The 24,647-nt window shown below is 34.3% G+C and overlaps 1 protein-coding gene and 1 long non-coding RNA gene across 10 annotated transcripts in view; one reads left to right on the forward strand and one right to left on the reverse strand.

Moving 5' to 3' along the window:
- The window catches only part of LOC127732592 (uncharacterized), a 70,170-nt gene extending 51,426 nt beyond the window's left edge, over positions 1-18,744 (reverse strand). The window contains exons 1-3 of one of the 3 annotated variants that reach the window (XR_007996330.1): positions 18,617-18,744; positions 3,608-3,691; positions 3,188-3,355 (exon numbers count right to left, since the gene is read on the reverse strand). This is a non-coding gene — a long non-coding RNA (uncharacterized LOC127732592). Of the gene's footprint in view, positions 1-3,187; positions 3,356-3,607; positions 3,692-3,775; positions 3,808-18,616 lie in introns of those variants that run through there. The other 2 variants (XR_007996331.1, XR_007996329.1) reach the window with 2 other exon arrangements.
- LOC127732568 (zinc finger protein OZF-like) overlaps positions 1-19,680 on the forward strand; it is a 71,535-nt gene extending 51,855 nt beyond the window's left edge. Inside the window, exons 1-3 of one of the 7 annotated variants that reach the window (XR_007996313.1) lie at positions 14,597-14,660; positions 18,038-18,560; positions 18,645-18,871. Coding sequence is in view for 4 of the 7 variants with exons in the window: in XM_052241625.1 (XP_052097585.1) it covers positions 2,140-3,551; positions 18,729-18,843 (1,527 nt within the window). In the remaining 3 variants the exon portion in view is untranslated. Of the gene's footprint in view, positions 1-2,139; positions 3,552-14,582; positions 14,666-18,037 lie in introns of those variants that run through there. The other 6 variants (XM_052241627.1, XM_052241625.1, XM_052241628.1 and 3 more) reach the window with 6 other exon arrangements.
- The last annotated feature ends 4,967 nt before the right edge of the window (positions 19,681-24,647 follow it).

A 24,647-nucleotide genomic window follows, 5' to 3' on the forward strand; every position in this document is an offset into this window, starting at 1 on the left:
TTTTACTTTGCAGTCAGTCCATCATCCAAGATGGCCGCCAGGGGGGACTTAGTTTAACATAGGACCCTATGGGAAATACATACAAATGTCTTCTTTTAGAGAACCACTGAATGGAATGAAACAAAACATGGCATGAATGTTCCTTATGAGGTGCTGACCAAGTGTTGTTACTTTGCAGTCGGTCCATCATCCAAGATGGCCGACAGCGGGGGACTAATTTTAACATAGGACCCTATGGGAAATACATACAAATGTCTTCTTTTAGAGAACCAGTGAATGGAATGAAACCGAACATGGCATGAATGTTCCTTATGAGGTGCTGACCAAGTGTTGGTACTTTGCAGCCGATCCATCATCCAACATGTCCAAGATGGCCGCCAGTGGGTGACTTAGTTTAACATAGAACCCTATGGGAAATACATACAAATGTCTTCTTTTAGAGAACCACTAAATGGAATGAAATAAAACATGGCATGAATGTTCCTTATGAGGTGCTGACCAATTGTTGTTACTTTGCAGTTGATCCATCATCCAAGATGGCCGCCAGCGGGGGACTTAGTTTAACAAAGGACCCTATGGGAAATACATACAAATGTCTTCATTTAGACAATCACTGAATGGATTGGAACCAAACATGGCATGAATGTTTCTTATGAGGTGTTGACCAAGTGTTGTTACTTTGCAGTCAATCCATCATCCTAGATGGCCGCCCGCGGGGGACTTAGTTTAACATCTAGGACCCTATGGGAAATATATACAAATGTCTTCTTTTAGAGAACCACTGAATGGAATGGAATCAATAAGGGCATGAATGTTCCTTATGAGGTGTTGACCAAGTGTTGGTTCTTTGCAACCGATCCATCATCCAAGATGGCCGCCAGCGGGGGACTTAGTTTAACATAGGACCTTATGGGAAATACATACAAATGTCTTCTTTTAGAGAACACCTGAACGGAATGAAACCAAACATGGCATGAATGTTCCTAATGAGGTGCTGACCAAGTGTTTTTACTTTGCAGTCAGTCCATCATCCAAGATGGCCGCCAGGGGGGACTTAGTTTATCATAGGACCCTATGGGAAATGCATACAAATGTCTTCTTTTAGAGTACCACTGAATGGAATGAAACCAAACATGGCATGAATGTTCCTTATGAGGTGCTGACCAAGTGTTGCTACTTAGTTGCCGATTTACTGTTCAAGATGGCCACCAGGATATTTTATTAAATAACGGGACCAATATTACCAAATTTGGCCTCAATCATTATTTGGGTATCTGTTATGATTTTTATCTATCTTTACATGATTTCTAAAACCAAAGTAGAGTCAGATGAGCGACACAGGCTCTTGGGAGCCTCTAGTTTGATTTAAGCTTCACTGATGATCCTTTTGTAGACCAAATATGTGTCTGGCTTATAATTTTTTTTATCTTTGATGATTTTAATTGCAATAGTTAAAATTTAGTGCAATTCTGTGCATATGAAAGATTAAAGGAATGGTTTGACTTATGACATAGATTTTCTGCACTATTTTTTTGTAGATTTTTAGTTATCTTTGTTAAATATGATATTTTTGTATTTCAGCATAATTTTTTTAGAATTGCTTATACTGATCAGACTCAATACCAACCATCAAGATTTTACTTCAGTACTGGACAAGCAAGCACAGAAATGGATAAAATGTCTTATAATGAAGATGAAACTGGATCCAAGAGCATCTCAACTGATGAAATTTTAGATATTAAGGTATTGCCATACAAACAAGAAAGGACAGAAACAGATGAAATTTCTGATAATGAAAATAAATCTTACACGATTATCTCTTTTGATGAGGCTAGTGGTCACACGTCACAAGTAAAGACGAACTGCCAATCTGGAGAAAATATTGATACTGTTTGTACTGTCTGTGGTATAGAGTGTAGTAGTACTGCAAATCTAATAGCGCACATGAAAACTCATAGTGGCATTAAACTTTACAAATATAATGTACAAGCTAAATCTTATAAATGTGATGTATGTGATAAAGTGTTTCGTCAGAATCATGCTCTTAAGGTACACATGAGAATACATACTGGAGATCAACCTTTTCGATGTGATGTATGTTCTAAAGGGTTTCGACTAAATCACGATCTTAAGGTACACATGAGAATACATACTGGTGATAAACCTTTTCGATGTGATGTATGCAACATAGAATTTGAAAATAGTAAAGACTTACAGAACCACAGAAGAACACATACTTGTCGTGATTTTGATGAACCTCAACAATCCAAGACATGTGGTAAAGAGTTTAAAACCCCTCATAACTCAGAGAGACACAGAAAAAATACTTGCAGTAAACCTTATAAACATGACAAATTTGACGAGGAAATCTTACAGAATAAGAACTCAGGAACACATACTTTGGAAAAGCCAGGAACACATACTTTGGAAAAGCAATTTGAATGTGTCGTGTGTATGAATAGAAGCTTTACTAGTTCAAAATGTTTAGAGGTACATTTGTTGACACATATATATCCTTATATATGTGGTATATGTGATACAAGATTTTTTGAGAGTACTGACTTAGAAAGACACATGAGCATACACGCTGGTGACAAACCTTTTAAACGTGATGTATGTTCTGAAGGGTTTTGTCAGAATCAGGCTCTTAATGTACACATGAGAAAACATACTGCTGAAAAACCTTTTGGATGTGATGTATGTTCTAAAAGATTTCGCCTCAATCAGCATCTTCAGGTACACATGAGAATACATACTGGTGATAAATCTTTTCAATGTGATATATGTTCTAAAAGATTTCGTCTGAATCAGCATCTTAAGGTACACATGAATACACATATTGGTGATAAACCTTTTCGATGTAAAGTATGCTCTAACAGATTTCGTGTGAATCAGGCTCTTAAGGTACACACGAGTACACATACTGGTGATAAATGTTTTCGATGTGATGAATGTTCTAAAAGGTTTTGTACGAGTCAGGCTCTTCAGAGTCACATGAGAATACATACTGGTGAAAAACCTTTTCGATGTGATGTATGTTCTAAAAGGTTTAATGAGAATCAGTCTCTTAAGCTACACATGAGAACACATACCGGTGATAAACCTTTTCGATGTGATGTATGTTCTAAAAGTTTTCGACTGAATCAAGCTCTTAAGGTTCACATGAGAATACATACTGGTGATAAACCTTTTCGATGTGATGTATGTTCTAAAGGGTTTCGACTGAATTACGATCTTAATATTCACATGAGAATACATACTGGTGATAAACCTTTTGGATGTGATGTATGTTCTAAAAGATTTCGTGTGCATCAGGCTCTTAAGGTACACATGAGAATACATACTGGTGATAAACCTTTTGGATGTGATTTATGTTCTAAAAGATTTCGTATGCATCAGGCTCTTAGGATACACATGAGAATACATACTGGTGATAAACCTTTTCAATGTGATGTATGTTCTAAAAGGTTTTGTCAGCATGAAGCTCTTAAGGTACACATGAGAATACATACTGGTGATAAACCTTTTCGATGTGATGTATGTTCTAAAGGGTTTCGACTGAATTACGATCTTAATATTCACATGAGAATACATACTGGTGATAAACCTTTTGGATGTGATGTATGTTCTAAAAGATTTCGTGTGCATCAGGCTCTTAAGGTACACATGAGAATACATACTGGTGATAAACCTTTTGGATGTGATGTATGTTCTAAAAGATTTCGTGTGCATCATGCTCTTAAGGCACACATGAGAACACATACTGGTGATTAACCTTTTCGATGTGATGTATGTTCTAAAAGGTTTGGTCAGAATCACGCTCTTCAGAGTCACATGAGAATACATCCTGATGAAATCCGATGATAAACCTTTTCGGTGTGATGTATGATCTAAAGGGTTTCGAGTGAATCGCAATCTTAAGAGACACATGAGAATACATACTGGTGATAAACCTTTTCAATGTGATGAATGTTCTAAAAGGTTTTATGAGAATCAGGCTCTTATGGTACACATGAGAACACATACTGGCGATAAACCTTTTCATTGTGATGAATGTTCTAAAAGGTTTTTATGAGAATCAGGCTCTTATGGTACACATGAGAACACATACTGTTGATTAACCTTTTCGATGTGATGTATGTTATAACATATTTTGTCAGAATCAGGCTCTTTAGGTACACCTGAGAACACATACTTGTGATAAACGTTTTCGGTGTGATGTAAGTTCTAAAGGGGTTTGTCAGAATTAGGTTCTTAAGGTACACATGAGAAATCATACTGAAGATCAACCTTTCCGATGTGTGTCTGTGATGTATGTTCTAATAGCATTGGTCTGAATTATACTCTGAAGAGAATTATTGAATTTAGATAAAAATGTCACAAAAAATTATGCCAAAATAAGAATAAGTAATAGTATGCTGTTTTGAACGCGGTTGATACAATACATCAGCCGTAGATAATAGAGTGTGTCCTTTCTGCCATAAAGAGGTGGAAAATGGATTCCATGTTTATCATAACATGTACAGAACTTAATAAAACTAGGATCAAAATGTTTAATGAAATTTCTAATATGGTCCTCTGTTGTAACATGTTTAATTCAGTGAAATATGTCATAGTTCAAGATCCATCACCTTTCTCAGGCCACTGTCAATAGGTAACTAATATAACATGTAATATCACATGGATCATACGATCAATTGGTAAAAAATGTAACATGTAATATCACATGGATCACATGATCAATTGGTAACTAATGTAACATGTAATATCATATGGACCACATGATCATTGGTAACAGATCGCATGATAAATTAATCACCATGGACATACACTGAATATCTGGAATTAATACAAAGTGTCTGACTGTCCAGAATATAAGCAAAAAACAAAAAAAATATCTCTCTTTGACCAAACATTAAAATTATGTTTTACTATAAACAATTGAAAAAGGCCTACAAATTCAAGTGGAAACAATATAAACAGAATATATTTTAAAAAAACTTTAAAACTTTCTCCAAAAGAAAGGAACAGAATTTTGGAATATTATAAAAAGAAAAAATTACATAAAAGAAAAACAGATCCACTTATTTTGTATCTTAAATAAAGGCAAAGGTAGTAAACCGCTGTTCGAAAGACATAAATCGATTGAGAGAAAACAAATCCTGGTTACAAACTAAAACCGAGGGAAACACATCAACTATAAGAGGAAAACAACGAAACAACAGAAACACTGAAGTGCAACAAAAAACCAGACGACAGTGCAACACATAGAAACGAACTATAAGATAACAACTGACTTGGTACAGGACTTTTTAAGAAAAAAATGGTGGGTTGAAACTAGATTTGTGGCTAGCCAAACCTCGCGCTTTTATGGCAATGTTAAATATATCAGTTACACTAAACACATGCTAAAAAGACAACATTACATGACAGAACTACAGTGCAAATAAATGCAAGAACATGCAGGACATGCTTAATGTGCTAGCTCTAAACACTTTAAAACATATTCATATTCATATGGAAATACCGCGATGTTGAGTATTATTGTCTTTGTCCATTGAATAATGAAACTGTTTTATGAGTCTTGGTTATTTGTTATATGAGCGAATGCATTGCTTGGCGCAATCGTCACCTCTTTTCATTTCTAGGTTTCTGATACCTGTCGTTTCTTGTATTTGTTGGTTCTTGTTATTGTCAGTATGCTGTCCGAAGACCTGGAGCGAAAGCACAGGCCTTAACCCTCTCTACCAGTAAGGTAAACGATTGAGCAAATGGGGTGCTATTTCATGAGACAAAATATGAACGGAACATCCATTTACATAGAAAACTCCGTTTAGGGAGCTACCATTTGATTTTTTTGGGGGGTGCTGGATAAAAAATGTTGTCCTGCCTTTTTTAATTAGTTTATCCTGACTTTTAATGCCCCCGCCGTAGCGGAGGGGGCATTAAGTTTTACCCTTGTCCGTCTGTACGTCAACCCAACACTGTTTTTAAACAGTCTACACTGTAAATGCTTGAGCTTTTAATATAGAAAGCTTGCTGGTCTTGCACAGACCTCACCACTTACTGAAAGATGACATTGTTTTATATAGAACAAAATGTCCACTATCTTCAGTCTTGCTGGTCTTGCACAGACCTCACCATATTTTGTCACTTTTATGTGAATTTTAACTTATTTACATTTGAATACTTTTATCTTTACAAAATTGTTGATATTTGCTAAATTGTAATTTATTAATAAACTATGAAAACTTGCTAGTGTTAAGTTCTACAAAGCCAAATATGAAGGATCAGAGACTCAGGATTCCGATACCTACTCTTCATACATACAGGGGTAAAAAGTTGACTCAGAAAATACACAACATAAAAAACGGTACCTCGAATGACCAAATAACACCGTTATTATCCAAATAACACTTGTAATGACCGAATAACACTTGAAATTATAATATTAGCACATATTGGTGACATTTAAACATAGATTATTAAATAAAATTATATTATAAGTGTATTTTATCACTTAAAAATGATTTACAGAAAGCAGGTAAGTTCATAAAGATCATTATAAATATTAGTGTGTACATCCAACATGGCGACCAAGGAAAACACAATGGGAAGAATAAAAGAATGATTGCATATGCATTCAAAGGGAAATGTTATGAAAATAAAGTATTAAATAATGTACTGTATATACAAAGTTTTGTCTAATAATTGTTTTTCAGTAAGGTTTTGAAAAGTTAACAAGTACACCAAAGCCATGCAATTACTCCAATCATCTATTAGTTTTCTTAACGATTTACTCAATATTGAATGAAACGTAATTAAGAATTTTCACATATTTAACTTAAATATAATAAAAAAATTGATTATACTTGATTCTTTTATAATAAAAACAAAGCAGCTGAATGGATGATTCGTATGTGTGTTGTAATAACATTTTCTCAAAAAGAAATTAAAGATTTTCATTGGCAAATATAAATGTTTTTACAAGTAACTAAAATTTGGTATAAAAACCTGTGAAGACATATGTGCTGTCTTCCATTTTTGAAATGGCTTTATATCCTTGAAAAATGTGATAAAGAATGTGTTGATTGCACAATTCAGTGCAGTAGTTGTGATCGTTGGGTTCACAGTGCTTGTGTCCCAATGAATGATTCAATGTTATCGGCCTGGTCAGATGTGTCTCTAAAGTTCCTATGTAAGGACTGCTGTTTTACAGACAACAAGTACGACATGGCCAAGGCCATAGAAAGGTAAGTAATTTTATAAAGTATATTTTTAACATAATTTTTATTAGAAGGTATATTTAATTTTAATAAAGATATTAATTTCACTAATTCGATTATATTTAACTTATTTCTTATTTCATTTTCCTTTCTATTTAAAATTAACATTAAAAAAAAAACTTAACTCATCAACAAAGCAATCTCTTTTGTAGATTGAGTGGTGTAATCGGGAGTAGGCCCAGAGAAGTGAAACCTATTACAAAATCAGACAGTCTACTTCTATAAACATACGGTCAGGTCATGCCCGATCCTATTAATCCAGGCTCAGTCCCAAGCGTAAGAGATGAAGTAACAACTGGCATTCTCCGTAGGTACCATCCAGTTGTTTTAGAAGAGCTGTATCCCGCTAAGACACCCGGTGATGGTATTTGTTTTTATAGGGCAGTTTCGCGCGCGTTAACCGGCACAGAGATTTACCATTTACTACTTAGAGTGTATACCCTATCGGATATACTTAGCTTCCCTATGTTCTATGATTGTGATCATACAAGGTTTGTTGACCTAGTCCAAGATAACAGAATAGTAGTTGCTGCATATTTACAACTAGCTCATGATGTTGGATGTGTTGGTACATACGCTGACATGATTCATATGTATGTAATATTAAACAGAAAATGATAGACGATGGAATCGACAAAAAAGATAGAGAGTCCGTACTAGACAGCATCTTCGGTGATCAAGGACTAGTACATTCCGATGACGACATTTGTTTTGATGTGAAGTGTGAACAGATCGAGGACCGGACAAATTAAGGAACTGTCAGCTTCATTCCACCGATATTTCGCTACTCGTGTAGCACGTACAATTCGTGATTTATGGGAGGGAACGACACCACCAGGTTACTTTGACAACGGCTGGACCAACAACAACAGCGAATCACTGAACCATGTACTGAAATCAGCCATAAACTGGCAATCAAAACCGTTACTGGACTTGATGGTGATTATTGAGGAAACCGTGGAAACACAATTCAAGGACTTGTAGCGTGCTTTGGTATCCAGGGGCCAGTACTGTGTGGCTGATTTGCATAAACATTTCGAATTAACAGCAACTTCATGGGTAAATAAAACCGTACAAGAAAGAGAAAGATTGACCAAGAGATTCAAGAGCTACATTCCTCCAGATAAGCGCGTTATTACATCCACAGATGGCAGAATGAATGTCATAAAGCCGAGAGCATTGGGCAAGAAAATCGGACAACGCAAAAGAAAGATAAACGAGAGAACAGCAACCTTCAAAAAGAAGAAGGACTAAACTGATTGTGTATTTAATACTATAAATGCATTACATTATTATTACAGCAGTGGGTAAATTATGACTTGTTTTAAAAAAGTTAATTGTGTTATTTAATTGTATATTAATTTTACTGCACTTACTTTGTTTGCTTAATTCTTCTGTGTTATTGGTAAGTATATTGTATTGTTGATACTGTTTATTTGAATTGTGTTGAACTTTTTAACCATTGTATGTTTATAACTTACTTTTAACTGCTTTCTTCTTCTGTTTCATTGGTAAGTCTTTTGTATAATGATTATGTATTGTTCATGCTGTTAATTTGTATTGTGTATACTTTTTCAAATTGTTCATGCTTCTTAATTGTTTGTATTGTGTATACTTTTCTATATTGTTCATGCTGTTTATTTTTATTGTGTATATATTTTTTTTTAACTGGTAAGTACATGTATACGTTCCAACCAATGTATGTTTATAATCTATTTTAATTGCTTTCTCCTAATGTTTAAGTAAGTATATTGTATTGTTTATGCAGTTTATTTGTATTGTGTTTAATGCATTTTTCTTTTACTGTTTCCCATTGCTGTTTTATAGACTGGATAAATAATGCATGTATAGTATTGTTGAGCATGTTTTCAGGTACAACTGGAAGAAATATTTTTTAACAATAAGTTCTAAATAAATTGTTTTCGCGGACTATGACAGATAAGCCCGTGCCTTGTGCAGGATATCTTAGTAGTTTTATTTTTTTACAATAAATTCTAAATAAATTGTTTTCGCGGACTATGACAGATAATCCCGAGCCTTGTGCAGGATATCTTAGTAGTTTTAATTTTTTACAATAATTTCTAAATAAATTGTTTTCGCGGACTATGACAGATAAGCCCGTGTCTTGTGCAGGATATATTAGTAGTTTTAAAAGGGCTTGGTTACTCTCCATTTTTAAATTAAAAAAAAATATATATGATCTTTATGAACTTACCTGCTTTCTGTAAATCATTTTTAGGTTATAAAATACACTTATAATATATTATTATTTAATAATCAATGTTTAAATGTCACCAATATGTGCTAATATTATAATTTCAAAGTTCTAACCCATACGGTCAAAAGGAAAGCCAACACAACCAAAACACGTGTTGTCAACAAAAAATTAGAGAGGAACTAGTGGATCAAAGGATCAGAATGCTCGAAACACAAATGGTTCAAAATATGTGTATTAATACAGCTCTAACAACACAGCTTGCAATGCAAGCAAGACCAACCTACCCAATGTCGGCACATCCATCAAATTTGCATTGGGGTCCACCACCGCAAACCATTTTCAACATCCAGTATCACCATTTAGCAATTTTCCAGCTAGCCACATACCTATGCACCCTATCCCATCTTTTCCCACCTTTAATCAGCATCAATTCGTTCCTCATCAGTTTCAACCGCCAGCCTATAACTATACAAATGGACTATATCCAAACAACTAACCATACGCACATCAGTGGTTTGCACGATCGGGTACAACACCCACAGCCACACATCTATCCACAACATGGACTACTTCTTAGGCAATTTCCGTTCTCACATTCTGAAAGTCCAACAAGACAACCTAGATCTCATGTGAATAATTCTCAACAACAATCTCATTCACAATTTTCACAAAATAAGCCTTGCGGTGTGCCAACTAATTCTCACATCATGGATTTTTCTTCTCAACACAAACTTTCAGATCATCAAACTAACCAAGTTCGGCATAAGATTCATCAAAAGTCTGAAAAACTATCTGCAACTGAACAATTTCCTACAAATGAAAGGTTAGGGAAGTCAGGTCAGCCAACAGTGGGATTATCCACGACGTGTCGTCCTGCACTCCCCCCTACACCAACTATAGGAAACAAAACGTCTTTACAATCGTCCTCAAATACCAAAAACTTAGACACAACCATAATACATGATGAAGCAGTCTCTCACTCCTCTACAAATGTTATTTCTCAGGATTCGTCACTCACACCAAGTTTAGATGATACGAAATCAAATGAACTCTCTCTTGACTCAAATGTACAAGCAACATCAAAGAAAAATAATTAAAGGAACTCTGGTCATCCTTTTCGTCAAACCAGCTTCCTCAAACATTCCCCAGATCAAATGGTAATACTGAGGTCTACCAGACTATAAATATTCTTTCTTGCAATATTGAAGGTATCAAGTCAAATCATCAATACCTACACACTCTGGATCTTCAATATACAATTATGTGCCTCCAAGAACACTTTCTTTGGGAATTTCAAAAACAAACTATGTCAAATATAATCCCATCTTTGGAAAATTTTACTAGATGCCATGATGTCAATGAACCTATCTCAAATTTTAAAGCACCAAGAGGACAAGCTGGTGTCTCAATCTTGTGGCCCAGACAATGGTCGAGCAAAATTTAGAAACTGGAGGTAGGAAATGAACGAATCATTGCTATAACTATAGCAACCGATCCTATGCTCTGTATCATCAATGCATATATGCCTACAATAAATACTAACTCTGAGACACAATACTCTGAATGCCTGGATATAATCTTCGACATCATTGAAAAATATCAATCCAAATATGTTATAGTTCTGGCTGGCGATCTTAATGGGACCCTTCTTCAGACTAGAACAAACAAACATGATAGGTTGTTGAGGGAGTTTGTTCAGGAAGTTTCTCTTTTTCGACCCGATATAGGCAACCAACCTACCTTCTTCCATCATGCTCACCATGGATCCACACAGATTGATTATATTCTTTCCAACAGGAATAATTTATCTAAAAAGTACTGTATTCTAGACAATTCCTATGCCAACACTTCAGCACATTGTGCAGTTATTCTACAAACAAATATCAGCATTCCTCTTCTTGTCCACAATACAAGTCAAAAGAAAATCACAAAAATGAAAGTCTTATGGGGAAAAAGGGATGAAGAGAAATATAGGGAAACAATCCTAAATGAGTTGCTTCATAAGGATCTTCCAACACTGGAAATTGATCAGCAAATAGATATTATCTCAAATTCACTTATAAATGCTCAAAAACAGTCTATTCCGTCCAAAATTACACAGTTTAAAGGCCCAAAACGGAAGGCTTCCCCTGAAGTTACAGTCTTACTTAAGATGTGTAAAGTTCTCTACAACAAATGGGCAGAGCTGGGCAAACCAACTGGACATCCGTTATCTCTTGAATCAAGGACCCATAAAAAAAAGCTTCGGCAACGCCAACGAATGGAACAAGCTATCGACAGAAATACCATTCATAGCCAAATTATGAACACCTCTAGCTCACAAATGTTCCACAGAATCATCAGAAGAAATATGGGTGACAACTCTCAATCAGCAATAAATTGTATAAAAACTGATGAGAATGAATATCTGTTTCTGGCTAAAGACCAAAAGAAAGCTTTTGCAAGCTATTATGAAGACTTAAGTGCTCCAAAACCTGAACAACACGATGGTCTATATGTAAATTTATGCAAATTCCGTAAAAACAAAATGACGAAAACTTTTGAAGACCAGGAAATACCTTCCAACTATTTTACAGCTGTTGATATGATTAAAGCTATCGAAGAATTAAATATGAATAAAAGTATTGACGAATTTGGACTATGTGCTGAACATCTCAAATTTTGCAAAAATGAAATAGTACCTTATCTAACTAAACTTTTCAACAATATAATAGTAACTCTAAGGACTCCAGGTACCTTTAAAACTGGCATTCTCTTCCCCGTCTTAAAAAAGGACAAGGATCCTTCTGATGTAAACAGTTACCGGGGTATCACAGTAACCCCAGTTCTAGGAAAAGTCTTCGAATACTGCATTTTACCAAAACTCAATCTTCAAAACATTACGGATTTACAGTTTGGCTTCACTAAAGGCCTAAATCCTCTTATCTCTAGTTTTATTATATCTGAATCAAAATATGATCAAACAAGGAAAAACAGTGAATTGTATATGGGTTTCTTGGATGTCAAATCAGCCTTTGGCGTGGTACAGCATGACATTATTCTAGATAAATTATTAGACTCAAATATTCCCTCCTTTCTATGGCTGGTGATTAAAGATCTATATTCTAATTTGACAACAAAAGTACAATGACAAGGCGATCTTAGCGAAAAATTTTCTGTCCACCAAGGCGTACGACAAGGTGGAATGTTATCAACTCATCTTTACAAAATCTTTGTACAAGATCTACTCTTAGAACTAGAAAGAAACTCTTAAGGCTTAAACACTCGAAATATTTTTGTCAGTTCTCCTACCTGCGCTGATGACATGGCTTTTATTGAAACAAATAAAGACAATCTTCAAATTATGCTCAATGTTTCAGAAAGATATTCTAATCAACATCACTACAAAATTCATCCTACAAAAACAAAAATTGTCACATGTGGAAAGGTCACAAACCCTGATTGGACTCTATCCAAGGGAATTTCTCGCTGCATTGAAGACCTGTTGGTGGCCTTCTGCTGTTGTCTGTTCTGTGGTCGGGTTGTTGTCTCTTTGACACATTCCCCATTTCCATTCTCAATTTCATTTAGGTATAACTAGAAGCTGGAAAAAGGAAGAAGAAATAAATGTAGCAAATAGAATACAGCTTGCAAGACGAACATTGTATGCACTAATGAGCTCTGGGGTGCATGGGACAAATGGTTTGGAACCAGTACGTAACGTCTTATAAAATCTACAACACATATGTTCTGCCAAGACTCCTTTATGGTTTGGAAGCCATTCCTTTAAATAAGACCAATATAACACAGCTGGAATCTTTTCATAGAAAGAATTTAAGACATCTCCAATCTCTTCCTCAACGTACGGCAATAGCTGCAATATACTTTTTGATCGGCGGACTCCCAATCGAAGCTGAACTTCACAAAAAGCAATTGTATTTTCTTCACAATTTACTTTCTTCGAACGTTCGAATTCAAAGAGTTAAAGATATCATCATTAGACAAATGTCGGTTAACTACGATAACCCGAACAGCTTTTTCTCTACAATTTGAGAAATCTTATTGAAGTATGGACTGCCTCCGATTCATCTTCTTCAAGAATCTCGAGCTCTCCGGCCCTTCAAAAATGAAATGGAAATCGTTGGTAACGAAGCAATTGAACACCTACTGGCTAAATACTTTAAAGGACGATGCTGAATCTAAATCAACTCTAAGATATATGAAAACTAAACATCTACTTTTTTGGCAAAAATCATCCAGTTTGGAATATCTTTGACAAAACAAAAGCTGAAGTTCGAAAAGCCATTATTAAAACTAGAATAGTTTCAGGAATATTTATACTAAATTCAGATAGAGCAAAATTTAATTAATCACCTTCTCCAAAAATTTGTCAATTATGTAACCTTTTTTAGGAAAACATTTCTCATTTTCTCCTGGATTGTCCTCTGTTATCTAGAAACTAGAAATACGTATTTTGAACCGATCAAGGACTGTGTTACTCAACATACAACAGAAGAAGTCTGGCACAGTGGCTTTCAATACAAACCAAACATTATCAGGCTAATTATAGACTGCAGTCATTTTTCACAAATATTAACAAATAAAAATATAATGAACACGATAGAAGCCAAAACTAGGGAGATGTGCTATAAACTATATATAAAACGCTTAAAGTTGCTTGAGGCAATGGATGGTTGACGGTCTGAAATAAACAGTTTTTAGTCCGTATAATTTGTGTTTTATTATTCATAAATGACAGTTGGATTTTATGTGTAAATAGAAGAGTTTTACTGTGTATATTACCCTTGGACATTAACTTTTAAAGTATATATTATATTTTACCGTGTAAATACTACTTTTACTTGGATTTTATCCTTGGTGTTCCTTAATTATAAAGGAAGCTAATACATTTTTTTGTACATAGAGAAGAAGAAAGCACATATGAGTAAAGGATATGTTTTGCAGATAAAGGTACATGAAGAATAAACAAATTTGAACATTTATTTTTATTTAGAACTGGGACTATTATACTATTAAACATATTATGTCCCAGTTTAGAACGAGTGAATCTGCATCATGACGGATTTGCGCTCCTTAAGTAGAAATAGTTGTCGATTGTCGCCCTTTGATTTGGTTTAATGAAGACGGGACAACAAATTTTACAAACAAAGAACTGTGTGAGGTGATATTTATATTTAATTACAACTAATGATAGCTTTTACGATTCGAATTATACTGGACATTCTTCTTCTTCTTATTCTTTCGTTAATCAGCAAAGGAAAATTCTATCACACTGGATTTATTCTTTATTTTTCTCGCTCGAGACTTGGAGGGAAGACTTCAAAAAAATATTTAAATGATCAAAGATAGTAAATCTGTTAATAGCAGTCTCAGGACAGCGGGAGAAGACTTATTCTCGCATCTATACGGATGTTGTGTTTATTGTTATTTGTAATGGGTTTGATACTAGAACATTTAGTTACGCCCACATTTACCATTGTTTACAGAAAACAGTGTAGAGGACATTTATCTATGGAACGCCCAAATAACATTTGTAGTAGTACATTTGTATACAAGTATTATAATAGTTAAAAAACAGTAGGTAAATTTCTTCTCTTCCGACTTCGGTCTGAACAAAACAAAATGCTGTGACAAAAAAAATAGTGGTATATATCCCCTATATTATATAATTATATATACCACTTGGACTTTTTTTTTTAATATTTGGATCACAAAAAATTCAAGCGACTGTAGGTTAAGGTTTAGGTTTAAGGCTAGGATGAAAATTTTTGTCCTGCATTTTTTTTTAGTTGTAATCTCTGTCCTGCATTTTTATTTTTCTCTCTATTCGGTCCTGTCTTTTTTTTTATTTATAGTTTATCCTGACTTTTTTTACATAAATTGTCATCCTGCCTTTTTTTTTTGCCAGGTTGCTCATCGGACATCCTGCCTTTTTTTTCACTCAAAACTCCTGTCCTGCCTTTTTTTTTAAATTTCATCCTAGCCTCCCCCCCATAAAAATCAAATAGTAGCTCCCTTAGATCAAACATTTTTCACCCGTTCGCTCAACATGTTTTGGAAGTGAACAGTAAATTTGGTCCAGTAGTAAAATTTGTCCGCCAGACTTATTTTCCTAGTTAATCAAGTCCATGACCATTATTTTACTAGGAATGTATGTCCCAGGACAAATTTTCCTAGGAAAATAAGTCCATAGCTAGTAAAACATGTCTGGCACTTATTTTCCTAGGAAAAATTGTCCTACGACTTGTTTTTCTAGTAATTTTTATTATATTATAGAAATTAATGAAAAAAAAAAAAAAAAAATATTTTCTTAGTTAAGATGGGAAAGTTTTATTTTGTTCCCTACATGGACGTTTTTACCTAGGAATATTAATGACATGGACATGATTTCCTAGGAAAATTAGTCTGGGGACATGAATTTTATTAAGATATTTATGCACAACTCTTTAACAATATTAAAACATAAAAATTGAATTTCCATTGTTTACATATAAATAATTTGTTTCATTAGAATTTTCCTTTGAAATAAAAGACATAAATGTTTTTAACTCGGCATATTCATGACTTGGACAAGATTTCCTAGGAAAATTAGTCTGGGGACATAAATTCTATTAAAAAAATTGATACACAAATCTTAAACAATATTAAAACATAACATTTATATTTACCTTTTAAAATAAAGGGCATGGACGTTTTTCCTAGGAATATTTATGACATGGACATGATTTCCTAGGAAAATTAGTCTGGGGACATACATTTTATCAAAACTATAAATACACAACTCTTAAACAATTAAACACAACATTTAAATTTCCATTGTTTAAATGTAAATGAATTGATTCATTAATATTTTTTCCTATAAAAAAAAGGACATGGACGGTTTTACCTAGGAATATTAATGACATGGACTTGAATTCCTAGGAAAATTTGTCTGGGGACATAAATTACTAACATCGGACTAAAATTACTAGTAAATTTTGTAACCATGGACTTTTTATACTAGTAATATATGCCCGCCCGGACATATTTTACCAGGACAAATTTATTTCTTACAAAGATGCTTATATTTTAGTCACGTGATAATGGAAGTCACATGACAAAATCAATTAACTACCGTCTCCCGGAACTGGCCTATTGCTTTTCAACTTTGTACTTAAATTTGCCTTTTTATCATTTTTGGTTCAGGCTTCACTGTTGAGTCTTTTGTAGACGAAAATCTGGCTTGTAAAATTTTAATCTTGTTATCTATGATGAGTTTAGTTACACTGTTGCACATGTAAATGTAACAGCCACTATCATAGGCAGATCCAGGGGGCCCCTGGGGGGCCTGGGCCCCCCTTTTGTGGGAAAAATTTGGTTGATATACATGTATAGGGAATCACTGAAGCATGACTGGAGTGGGCCCCCTCCTTAGGTCAGTCAGCGGGCCCCCTTATGAAAAGTTCTGGATCCGCCACTGACTATGTTCCGTCAGTTACTTTGTTCCGGCGAAACTTTTCAACTAGTTATTTTGTTCCAATGGAACTTTCCAACTAGTTGTTTTATTCCGAGTGCAGTCGAAAAGTTGCGGGAAAAAGTAGCTAGTTGAAGAGTCCCTGAACAATGTAGCTAGTTGAATAGTTCTGGCAGAACAGAACAACTAGTTACATCGTTCCGAATATACCATAGTTCGTCCTTTTTGTAGAAAGAGGGGGAAGAATGAGTATCAGTATATATAAGAGCAAATCATTAATTTACAAGAATACCCAACGCACTGAAAGGGGTTTCTTTGGGGACAAATATGCAAAATTTAAGTTGTATTTCATAGCTCACATAAAACAGAATAAGTTGCATTATCATACAAATTTAGTATTCATAGTACCCTCAAGAGAGGGAAGAATACCCCCCTCTTCATGTGGTTCTTTGCATCAATTCTCCAAATGGAACTTTGTGACTGGTTGATAAGTTCCGTTGGAACTTTTGGGCTAGTTTGTTAGTTCCGGTTTTGACTTATTTGCCAAAGAGGAACTTTGTGGCTAGTTGATAAGTTCCTTTTGACTTTTGTAATCAGTATCTTGGTTTCCCTTTGAAAGGTTCAAATATAATATGTTGCGCTTTTACTTTGCATCAATTCTCCAAATGGAACTTTCTGCCTGGTTGATAAGTTCCGTTGGAACTTTTGGGCTAGTTTGTTAGTTCCGGTTTTGACTAATTTGGCAAAAAGGAACTTTCTAACTAGTTGATATGTTCCGTTGGAACTTTTCAATTAGTCACTTTGTTCCGGTGGAACTTTTAAACCAGAGGAAGAACAAAGTAACTATTTAATAAGTTCCTCCGGAACTTTTCGGCTAGTTAGTTCTTTCCGCCCGGAATTTTCCAATATCAGAACAAAAGAGCATTTACATAAAAATACTCCAATTCTGTGCATATGAAAAGTTTAAAGAAATGGTTGGACTTGTGACTTAAGATTTTGAGCACTGTTTTTAAATTTTAGACCATCTTGTTGATTCTTCAGGTTGGCTATCTTTCTTAACATAGTATTTTTGTATTTCAGCATATTTTTATAGAATTGCTTATCAGGATCAGACTCAATACCAACCATCAAGATTTTTATTCAGTACTGGACAAGCAAGTACCGAAATGGATAAAATATCTGATAATGAAGATGAAACTGGATCCAAGAGCATCTCAACTGATGAAATTGTAGATAAGATATTACCATACAAACAAGAAAGGACAGAAACAGATGAAATTTCTGATAATGAAAATAAATTTTACACAATTATCACCCTTGATGAGGCTAGTGGTCACACGTCACAAATACAGATGAATTGCCAATCTGGAGAAAATATTGATACTATTTGTTCTGTCTGTGGTATGGAGTGTAATAGTAATCAAAATCTAGTGGCACACATGAGAACACATAGTGGAATTAAACTTTACAAATATAATGTACATGGTAGATCTTATAAATGTGATGTATGTGATAAAGTGTTTCGTCAGAATCATGCTTTTACGGTACACATGAGAACACATACTGGTGATAAACCTTTTCAATGTGATGTATGTTCTAAAAGGTTTTCTGTGAAACATAATCTTAAGACACACATGAGAATACATTCTGGTGATAAACATTTTCAATGTGATGTATGTTCTAAAAGGTTTTGTCAGAATCAGACTCTTAAGGTACACATGAGAACACATAGTAAAGACTAACCTTTTCGATGTTATGTATGTTCTAAAAGGTTTGGTAAGAATCAGGCTCTTAAGCAACACACGACTCGAGAACACATACTGGTGATTAACCTTTTCAATGTGATGTATATTCAAAAAGGTTTGGTCAGAATCACGCTCTTCTGAGTCACGATCTTCAGAGTCACATGAGAATACATGCTGGTGATTTTTATGTGATGTACAATGTATAAAATAAAGATATTAAATTGAGTCGTGACCTACAGAGCAACAGAAGAAACCAAACTTGTCATGAATGTGATAAACTTTATAAATCTATAAATTAGTAACTCTTGTACAATGTTTTTATATGACAACTTTGACAATTAGTTAAAAAAAGAAAAAGAAATTGGGAAAACAGACTTTAAAGATATGTATTAATAGAAACTTCACTACAACAATTTATTTTAGAACCTTGAGTCGGGAATTAGTACATCTATCAGATAAATGTATGATAAAAAGCCAAAGAAAAAACACCATGGATAGACAATGAATATCTTGATAAAACTTTCCAGACTTAAGTTATCTCCCTTTGACCAAACATTGAATTTTTTTTTTTTACTATTTGAAAAAGGCCAACAAGTTTAAGAGGAAACAATATAAACAAAATATATTAAAAAAACTTAAAAACTTTCTCCAGAAGAAAGTACAGAATTTTGGAATATTATAAAAGGCTGGGAAATCAATGTAATTCATTGTAACCAAGGTCACAATAAAGTAGTTTCATTGTTGTGTAGTAAGGGAGATAACCTGTAAATTTTTTGTAATAACTAAGATATATATACATGTATGATAACATATGGGACTTAACCATGTTAACTCAGCCATGGCATTAGTGATGATAATTGTTCACTGTATTGTTGTTTACATAATTTCGTTCTATTTGTAAACCGATATATGTATAAGTTCATTTGTAATTGTCATGTGATGAAAGTCTAGTGTCAATAAAAATTACTTACAATGTAATACTTACTTATTTACTGCACAACCAAACTATTGGATGAACTTGGTATGACTGGTATACCTCTGTGAAAAATATAATTCATGAAAATAATATAGAATGATCAAAGATAGACTATCAAACCTGGAAAGGGTTAGGGTACTTTCACTTATTGCTGTGTGTTTGTTTTTACTTCATTGGCTGGCGTCGTTGTCGTACAAAAACACATTGGTTCGCACAATAATTTTAGTTTAAGTGAATGGATCTCTATGAAATTTTACCATAAGGGTTGATATCCCACAAAACATGTTTAACCCAGCCGCATTTTCATGAGCCTCTGGCCTTTGTTAGTCTTGTCTTGTATGATTTTGAATTTTAGTTCATTTATATGTTTTTGAAGTTTAGTATGGCCTCCATTATCACTGAAATAGAACATATTTTCGTTTAGGGGCCTGTTGAAGCCTCCCTTTTCGGTGCAGGATTTCGTCGCTATGTTGAAGACCCATTGGTGGCCTTCAGCTGTTTTTTATACGACCGCGGTCATATATTGGTATGACGTTGGCGTCGTTGTCGTACAAAAACACATTGGTTCGCACAATAACTTTAGTTTAAGTGAATGGATCTCTATGAAATTTTACCATAAGGTTCAATACCACAAAAGGAAGGTTGGGATTGATTTTGGGGGTTATGGTACCAACAGTTAAGGAATTAGGGGCCAAAAATAAGCATTTTTGTAACTTCCATTTTAGGAATTAGGGGGCAATAAACAAGCATTTTTCTAGTTTCATGACAATAACTTGTGTGTAAGTGTATGGATCTTTCTGAAATTGTACTACAAGGTTCCATATCACAAAGGGAAAGCTGGAATTGAGTTTGGGGGTAATTGCCCAAAACGTTTAGGAATAAGGGGCCAAAAATAAGCATTTTTCTAGTTTCCAGACAATAACTTGTGTTCAAGTGACTGTATGGATCTCTCTGAAATTGTACTGCAAGGTACCATACCACAAAGGGAAGGCTGGGATTGATTTTGGGGGTAATTGCCTCAAAACTTTAGGAATTATGGACCAAAAAGGGGCAAAAAACAAGCATTTTTCTAGTTTCCGGACAATAACTTGTGTGTAAGTGTATGGATCTTTATGAAATTGTACTACAAGGTTCCATATCACAAAGGGAAAGCTGGGTTTGAGTCTGGGGGTAATTGCCCGAAACGTTTAGGAATTTGGGGCCAAAAAACAAGCATTTTTCTAGTTTCCAGACAATAACTTGTGTTCAAGTGTATGGATCTCTCTGAAATTGTACTGCAAGGTACCATACCACAAAGGGAAGGCTGGGATTGATTTTGGGGGTAATTGCCTCAAAACTATAGGAATTATGGACCAAAAAGGGGCAAAAAACAAGCATTTTTCTAGTTTCTGGACAATAACTTGTGTGTAAGAGTATGGATCTTTATGAAATTGTACTACAAGGTTCCATATCACAAAGGGAAAGCTGGGTTTGAGTCTGGGGGTAATTGCCCGAAACGTTTAGGAATTTGGGGCCAAAAAACAAGCATTTTTCTAGTTTCCAGACAATAACTTGTGTTCAAGTGTATGGATCTCTCTGAAATTGTACTGTAAGGTACCATACCACAAAGGGAAGGCTGGGATTGAGTTTGGGGTGATGATTCATAAGGGGGTTCAAAAATTAGGGGGAGGGATTTATTTTCCATTTTAAGTTGGTTATTTCTGATTTATATATAAAAGCAAATAATAATGATATGGTTTGAATAGGTATATTAAAAAAAATTAATTCTTAGACCACATTCATTCTGTGTCAGAAACCTATGCTGTGTCAAATATTTAATCACAATCAAAATTCAGAGCTGTATCAAGCTTGAATGTTGTGTCCATACTTGCCCCAACTGTTCAGGGTTCGACCTCAGCGGTCGTATCAAGCTGCGCCCAGCGGAGCATTTTATTACTCTTTAGTTTGGTTGTTGTCTCTGACACATTCCCTAATTCCATTCTCATTTTTACTACAAAAAATGTAAATTAAGGGTATATAAGTGACCATATTTTGAAAATTAAAAGGGGGGAGGTATAGAAACATCAGAATAGAAGGAGGGGCTTCAGAGTTGCCGAATGGTCTAAGTTGTCCAACTACTGTATCACTAGACAGTCAACACTGAGAGTGTGAGTTGGAATCCCGCACGGGACAGGTGCACTCGACTCCAATCTTAATTGAGAATGACTAGGAATGTCACGGTTTTCCTACCGAAGGTCAGTGGTTCTCTCCAGGCACTCCGGCTTCCTCCACCAATAAAAACTGACCGCCACGAAATTGCACAATAATGTTGAAAGTGGCGTTAAACACCAATCAATCAATCAATCAATAAAAAGAGAAGATTATTTATGTCAACGGTGTTCTTTAAATAAAACAGATGATGAAGATTATTTCTTATTTAAATGTACATAAGATCATCATCATGAAAACTTGAGACTTGAATGCTTAAAAAAAAATCTATGCAAATTATATAGATGCTATGGATAACTTCGATAAATTGGTTTTATGTCTTTCATGTCCGTCAGTTTAGATAAATAAACAGATGATGAAGATCATTTCTTATTTAAATGTACATAAAATGATATGGATAATTTGGATAAATTGGTTTTATGTCTTTCATGTCCGTCAGTTTAGATAAAACAGATGATGAAGATCATTTCTTATTTAAATGTACATACAATGATATGGATAACTTGGATAAATTTGTTTTATGTCTTTCATGTCCGTCAGTTTTGCAGTATGCTGCTCCATTAATTAAAAAGTCATGGTCACTGAGGACAGTGGATTTATAATATAGACTGTCCCAGTAAAGAATGTCCCTGGTGGATTCAACAACTGCATGATATGTACATATATAAGTTCGTGTCTTGTATTTTATTATTTTTGTGATGTATTATGACTGTAATGTGTTATTTTGTTAATTTTCATGTATACCATCAACCCCATTGGGGTATAACTGTGCATTATGTAAATAAACTATACAAATTCGAACACGTTAAAGCGACATTTTGAGAACACAAACATGAACTAGAGGGAATACTCGCTTACACATATGATAAATGTGCTAAAAGATGTGCAACACCCGGTCGCGAACCGTCCGTTATATTTCGATTTTGTGGTTGTCTATCCCATCCCGTAAATCTACATTCATTTGAATTATCTATAAAATGGTGTATAACACGCCTATTTCTATTATCGGAATCGTTCGTAATAGGCCTTCCAAGTATGTCAACCATTATTATTGAGTCTTCTCACAGCCCTTTGGAAATATTAATCTCGCAGTGAATGATTAATAATAAAACGTATTTCCCAAAAACCTGTTAGTTTTTTTTCTGAATAGAACTTATCATACAGCTAGTAAACTTGTAAAAGATTCCGTGAACAAAAAAAAAGTGTTATTTCAGGTATGTCTAATGAGTTACGAGTTTCTATTTTAGACTCAAATTTTCCCATTCCATCAATATCATTCAGACTCTCTCTGGACTTTACATATAAAATTGAGATAACTCCAAAAATCATTTAACTTGAGCAATAAGATTTGACCAATAGGAAACCGAGATATGTATGTCGTGTACAAGTTGAATTTTGTACATGTTATAACATGTACTGAAATATTGTAATGTTATAACTTGCACAATGCAAATATACAAGTTATAACATGTACAAAAGTACCTCGTACATGTTATAACATGTACAAAAATATTGCTTAAAAATGGTTTTAACTTGTACAAAATTTGAAAATAAAGATTTGTTTCTATTATTACAATACATGTCATTGTATTTTCATTATTTTGTTTATTGTAAGTGTGTTTTGTCCCTTTTAATGCAGTTAATGACCAGATGAATATGTTTTATAATTACTTAAGTTATATATATACATGTAGCACGCCTTTTACGAATTAACGTAATATTTAATTCACGAAAAGCGTAGCTTTGAGGATTAAATATGTAAATGAGTAATGCGTGGCTATATATGATTTGTAACATTAATGGGCGATGACCCATGGCAAAGGTAAAACTTAAAGTGTACTTTTCATGAATTAAATATATCAATCAAAATAGTGACGCTTTCTATGACAAAACGTCTCTTATTTTCAGAAAATGAACACGTGAATCGAATTTTTTAGTAGGATTTGATTTACCCGTAATGATAGATGTACATGTAAATGAATTGTTACCGTGATACTTTCACCAAGGCTTAAAGACCAGAGAGCGATTTATGTGTCATTGGAGTGACCCCCCCCCCCCCCCCAAACCTCCCCTTCCCAGGGGCTAAAATTCTTAAGGGGATAGATGTATACCATGCTGCCTGCTTTCAAAACAAATAGGATGTTTAGTTTTAGAAGAGGTAAAAGAAGGAAACGTTTTTTGAGCTTATTGTGAAGGTATTCCGTCTTTCCCAACACCATGACAATGATCTATTAATAGATGGGCTGTTGATTGCGTAAGGTCAAGACATAAATATTTTAAGCATGCTCAATTCACGGAGATATATCTTTTAAAAGTGGAGGAAAAGAAACGACAATAAATCCAGCGACAATTTTTTTTTGAATATTTATTTTGACACGATAAAAACAAGTAGCCATCAATTTATCAATATCGCCTCTTTGTTTATAGACCACGTTATTCCTTTTTGCAGCTCTCCTCGGGCATTCATTTGTTTCAAGTATAGGAAACCATTTTTAATTTAGGATTAGGTTTACAAGTTTGGCTAGTGTTAGGGTAAGCCCCCCTTTTTTATATATTATTGTTGTATATGCATTTTTTTAAAATTTGTTAGGACATTTAATGGTCATTTATTTCATAGTTTACTTGGCCAAGAAGGCGGAGCAAGACAGTGAAATAACAACTTCTGAAATGGAAGTTAGAGCACTGGTCTGAGCTCCTCCCATTCTTTGTTTTTCTTATGACAAGCGACACACGACGGGACATTATTCAGTATTCTCATCTG

This window comes from Mytilus californianus, unplaced genomic scaffold (genome assembly GCF_021869535.1).
Source record: "Mytilus californianus isolate M0D057914Y unplaced genomic scaffold, xbMytCali1.0.p SCAF_25, whole genome shotgun sequence".
Classification (NCBI taxonomy): Eukaryota; Metazoa; Mollusca; class Bivalvia; order Mytilida; family Mytilidae; genus Mytilus; species Mytilus californianus.